At 52.3% G+C, this 5,612-nt stretch overlaps 1 protein-coding gene across 1 annotated transcript; it reads right to left on the bottom strand.

Annotated features, from left to right (window-relative positions):
- Positions 1-278: 278 nt before the first annotated feature.
- Positions 279-5,612, bottom strand: SLC35D3 (solute carrier family 35 member D3). Its single transcript, XM_038395205.2, has 2 exons — positions 5,177-5,612; positions 279-2,649 (listed from the first exon to the last, which is right to left on the bottom strand). The coding sequence occupies exons 1-2, from the start codon at positions 5,610-5,612 to the stop codon at positions 1,823-1,825; spliced, it is 1,263 nt and encodes a 420-aa protein (XP_038251133.1). The 3' UTR covers positions 279-1,822.

Genomic DNA, 5,612 nt, shown 5'->3' with positions numbered 1-5,612 from the left:
CAGGGCTATTATCATGTAACTAGCTATTAAATTAATAATAAATAGGATCTAGTCTCATCAATTTTTAATTCTAAATTGATAGCAGATTAACAGTTGTGCTACCAAATCGACCTAGAGATTTGGTCAGGGAAATCACTGGCTAGTGCAACAGATGCTTAAAACTCCATAGTTTAGCAGCCACTTGGGAATTCTTGTATTCCTCTGCATACCGCTAATTCTTGTACCATTGATGTCTGACAATGCTTACAGCAGTGGTGTAACACGTTGAAGGAAATTTAGAAGTGATACAGGTGCAAGAATTATGAACGTGAACTAAAAATGAGCACCCTGGAACAGCTGCAATAAGAAAACCAGGAGGCTTCTGTTGAGCAGTGCATTTTATTTCCATGTGTCATTCTCCAGATTAATTGAAGTCTTCCGTTAATGCAATTTAACATGCCTCAGCATGAGGCAATATTTTTATTTTATTTTGCAACAGTCTCCTTCATTGGAAAACTCAATTTTATTTACCAAATCCCCATTTTTAATGCAGGGAATTCTTAAACTCTCAGGATTAGTTATGTACAAGCTACCGTATAGGCAAATGTACAAAATTGTAACCGCAGCTTTTAACAGTTAAATACTGTTAGAATTCCCATATGTTTCTACTATTGTACTTTAACAATAAGCAGCAAACCATTACATTTCCACCAGGCATGTAGAAAAGGTGGTATAATATGACTGCATAGGTTTCTACAGCATGTTTTCAAATGTGCCAAACAGGTAACAGCGTTATATGACAGGAAATCTATGGCTGTGATGCAGTCAGTATTTGACCTCACCAGTAGACACAAAATACTGAACACAGTGAGAACAAATTGGCAATAAATGTGGTGTTCAGTGGCCTGCATGGATTACAAAGAAATTGACTATTCTCATGATTTTAATATTAGACCAGCTACCAGTAAGAAAAGCGGATTTCATTATTCTAGAATGCATTTTTTAAAATTAGTTTACTTTATAACCAATAAATAGAGCATTTATTTAAAAATACATTAAGAAGGTTGAACAGAAGGTAAACATAATATTTCAAATCACAGTAAATGACTCTCATTACTTCAGTGCAGTTGTACACTAAATGCAGCACACAGCTCTGTATGCCACTTCTTCAACAGCTCAACAATTTTAGGCTCTGTCATACACATCTTTAGCTCAGAACACCATCTTTTCCAAAAAGATATTTTAAATGTTATGTTTCCAGATGCTACATTAAAAATGTTATTGCATACTGATCTGTATTTATATACACACACACATATATATGGACATAATCTAAAACAAATGAACTGCTCTAGAGACTGATTCTGAAAATATTTACTACTGGTCTTAAGTAGTTCCAATGACGTCACTGAAGGATGCTCCATGGGTCTAATCCAAAACCAAACTTCAATGAGGGGTGATTGCAAAGTAGTAAACATTTGTAGGATGAGATCCTTATTTTGCTGATCAGAGCTTCTCAACAGTTCAGGTCCGATCTCACACTGTTGTAAATCAGGAGTAACTCTACTGAAGACAATGGAATTACATTTAGCGTAAACCAACTTTAAGGCCCGCTCTACACATAGATTGTGTACCAAATTAACTGTTTTGGGGTTAGGGTTCTGATTTTATACTCGTATAATTAGTGTGGTACAGCTCTTAGCATGGATGCTGTTACACTGTAACAACAGTATAAAGTATAACCACATAAAGGTGCTTAAAATGTACGTCCCGTCTCCCTCCTTACACAAGGAACCAAGTAGATGTGTCCTCAACCAGTAATATATTTTAAAAATTCTGCTTTTCAGGGATTTGGTAACTCCTTGTTTTCTATTAAATAATCTTTCTTTATATAATTAGTCCCCCTAACCAACCTCCATACTCCAAGGTAGGCTTCTTTTAATGAGCTCTTGTTAACTTCTTCAGTCCTAGCTTCTTTGTGGACAATGGGCACCTCTGCTGTCTCCACAGTGCTGTCCTTCTGTTCCTCTACACACTGACTGTTCCCAGTTGCTGACTCCTTTACAGCTGTCTCTTCGGTTCCTTTCTCCTTGGACATCTCCTCCATTACAAATGCTGGTTGGCCTCCAGCATGTCCCTTCTCCTCTTCCTCTCTAGCTTCTTTCTCCAGGTCTTCATAGTTGCTCTGCCGTCTGGTCTCAATGTACTTGACCACACAGTAAATGACAGAGCCCAAAGTGTTGACCACTACACCTGCTATAAATAGCTTTGTGGGTGCCACATCATTGAATGCCACTATCCCCACTGTGATGGTTGCTATGCTCTTCACCACCCCAACGAAGCTCGTGGTCACAGCTGAGTTAATGTAGGTGCAGTGAAGGGTGGTAAAGTTCATGGCACAGCCAAAGAAGATGCAAGCAATAAAGGTGCATGTCATGACAGGGTCCTTCCAGCCTGGGAAAGACCAGACATTGATGGAATCCATGCTGGCAAAGGAGCAGATAATGAGAAAAGGAGTAGCCGAAACAGCAATGGCATATTGGGCTGTCAGGGGTCCATAGTCACTATCTGCACTTGTCTTTTGAATGAGCACTAAATATGCAGCATGTACCAACACAGCCAGTGCTCCTGTCACATACCCTATGGGGTCACCAGTCAGGTCACCAGCTCCTGCCAGAAGAGACAGAAAGAAAAATACATTTACAAGAGAGAGAGAGAAAAAGAAGAGAAGGAGGGGAGACCATGTTCTTATTTGTGACCTTAATTAAGACCAAACAGAGAGACAACGTCCTTTTAAACAAATGTTACTGAGTCCTATGATTTCTGATTACTATCCTAAATTACACTATCTTCTGACAAATAGGTAGATAAAAAGTCACCATCACATACAAAATCTCTCTCTCTCCCCCTTACTTCAAAGTCATCCCTTTAACTTCTCATTCTCCAGATCCTACCCAGCCAGAGAGTTTTACCTCAGAGCCCAAATTAGTTTGCATCCACTCTTTTTTTCTGGGGGCGGGGGGGAGAGGGGAGAAGGAAAGGAAAGAAGGAAGAGAAAGGAAACATACAGCTGATATATAATCATAGCAGAAAAATATTTTTGTATTGCTGTCTCTGCCTCAAACTATCCCCAGAGCTCAGTACCAGCCGGGACGTGCCATTTAGCTTTCAGTGTTCAGTCTCCTGATCTTGCCCTTCCCACCTCCCCCCAGTAAAGCAGGAAGCTTCTGGCGCCGGAGAAAAGAGCCCAAGGTTTGGTTTCAGTGCAAAACAAACAGTATGTTTTTCATTCCGGTTCCATGGACAATTCATAAATCCGTGTGTTGCCATGTCCCTAGCAGAGCCAGATTCTGCCTTCAGAACCCACACATGGATGTCACGGTTGCAGTCAATGGGACTAAAGCGTTAGGATCCGAGGGCAGAGTTTGGCTTTCCCTCTTGATGCCCGGTTGCAGCTTCCCCCTGCCGCCTCCTTTCCAGATCCCCGGCTTCCCAGCTGGAGCCTCCGAGCTACCCCAGCCTCTCAAGGAGAAGCCAGGCAGCTCCCACGGGCGCGGAACTCGTGGGTGGGAGAAGGGACAAGGGCGATCGCCTTCTTAACTCCTATTTCTAGCCCACCAGTATAACCGTGGCACTCCTCGCCGATCCCTGTAGCCCCAGGAAAAGGGAAGAGCTGGACACCACCCCCTGTTCACAAGACCTGCCCTGCACAAAGGGATCCCTGCTCCCAAGCCACAGAGAGTTGGGAATAATTGAAATAACCTTCTTGCCCCCCAAAATAACAGTCCCGCGCACTGACCTCTTCCAAGACAAGGGAAGGAAGCTCAAAGGGACCGAGAGCAAAGGGGCTGCGAGGGGAAAGGGAGGGATAAGAGGGGCCGATGTGCTGGGGAAGCAGGGCTGAGAGATCAGCGCGGAGAGCGTGAGATCGGGGGTAGGAAGGAGGGGTGGGACCAGAGGGGTGACAAGTCTGAGAGGGGCTAAGGAGCAGCAGGCAGGCAGGGAGGGGGTGAGAGGAGTGGTAGGGTGGGAGTGTGTTGAGGGGGAGGGTCTGCAAGAGGATAAGGATGGGGGGATTGGCGAGGTCGGAACAGGGATGGGAGAGAACGTGATGGGGGTTAAGGGATGGGGTGCGGGGTTGGCCGCAATGGCAGAAGAGGTAACAGGAATGGGGTGAAGGTTTGGTGGGGACGGGAGGAGAGGCGATGAGGGCATGGGGATGAGGTGTGGGGGGACAGCAGCGCTGGTGACGGGGCGATGGGCTGAAGGTGGGGGACGGAAGGAAGGTGGGGGGCTGCAGTGGGGGTGGATGGGGTGAGAGGTGGGGGATGAGAGAAGGTGATGGGGTGAGGATGCGAGGGGAGGGGAGGGACGGGGACAGCAGCGCAGGGCGATGGGCTGGGGGGGCGGAGGGGGGGTGGGGGACGGGGTGGGTGGGGATGGGGGACGGGGCGACGGGGACAGCAGCGCAGGGCGATGGGCTGGGGGGGCGGAGGGGAGGGGGTGGGGGACGGGGCGACGGGGACAGCAGTGCAGGGCGATGGGCTGGGGGGGCGGAGGGGGGGTGGGGGACGGGGTGGGTGGGGATGGGGGACGGGGCGACGGGGACAGCAGCGCAGGGCGATGGGCTGGGGGGACGGAGGGGGGGTGGGGGACGGGGTGGGTGGGGATGGGGGACGGGGCGACGGGGACAGCAGCGCAGGGCGATGGGCTGGGGGGGGGCGGAGGGGAGGGGGTGGGGGACGGGGCGACGGGGACAGCAGCGTAGGGCGATGGGCTGGGGGGGGGCGGAGGGGAGGGGGTGGGGGACGGGGCGACGGGGACAGCAGCGCAGGGCGATGGGCTGGGGGGGGGCGGAGGGGAGGGGGTGGGGGACGGGGCGACGGGGACAGCAGCGTAGGGCGATGGGCTGGGGGGGGGGCGGAGGGGAGGGGGTGGGGGACGGGGCGACGGGGACAGCAGCGCAGGGCGATGGGCTGGGGGGGCGGAGGGGGGGTGGGGGACGGGGTGGGTGGGGATGGGGGACGGGGCGACGGGGACAGCAGCGCAGGGCGATGGGCTGGGGGGGCGGAGGGGAGGGGGTGGGGGACGGGGCGACGGGGACAGCAGCGCAGGGCGATGGGCTGAGGGCGGGGGGGGGGCGCAGGAGGGGGCGGAGAGGGACGGTCCGAGGGACCGGGACGGGGCCGGGGCTCACCTGCCAGCGCTGCCCCGCAGGTGGTGATGAGCACGGCGCCCAGCACCCCGGCCGAGGGGCCGCCGTTCTTGAGCACCAGGACGCCCAGCAGCAGGGTGGCCAGGGGCAGGCAGCGCTTGAAGACCACGTACATGGGCAGGCTGAGGCCGCGCAGCGCCCACAGGGTGAGGCTGGACTGCAGCGTGGAGAGCGCGGCCACGGCCGCGAAGGGGCGCGCCAGGCTGAGCCCGAAGGGGGGCAGGGCCACCAGCCCCAGGCGCCGCAGCAGCGCCAGGCTGAGGGCGGCCAGCGCGCTGCTCAGGCACTGCAGCAGCGTGAGGAAGGCGAAGCGGTGGCGGCTGAGGAGGAACTTGAGCAGGATGTTCAGCGAGCCCGAGAAGAGCCCGTGGGCCACCGCCACCCCGATGCTCAGCGCGCGGCCCTGGCACAGCCGCAT

The sequence above is a fragment of the Dermochelys coriacea genome, chromosome 3 (assembly GCF_009764565.3).
Source record: "Dermochelys coriacea isolate rDerCor1 chromosome 3, rDerCor1.pri.v4, whole genome shotgun sequence".
In the NCBI taxonomy this organism is placed as follows: domain Eukaryota; kingdom Metazoa; phylum Chordata; order Testudines; family Dermochelyidae; genus Dermochelys; species Dermochelys coriacea.
This window is presented reverse-complemented; position numbering and strand designations above follow the sequence as displayed.

Bases quoted from the DNA above. Each gene is read 5' to 3' on its own strand.
- SLC35D3 (XM_038395205.2), bottom strand. From the start codon at position 5,612: ATGCGGCTGTGCCAGGGCCGCGCGCTGAGCATCGGGGTGGCGGTGGCC. The intron at 2,650-5,176 runs GTGAGCCCCGGC...CTCTTCTGGCAG, and splicing joins CTGCGGGGCAGCGCTGGCAG to GAGCTGGTGACCTGACTGGT.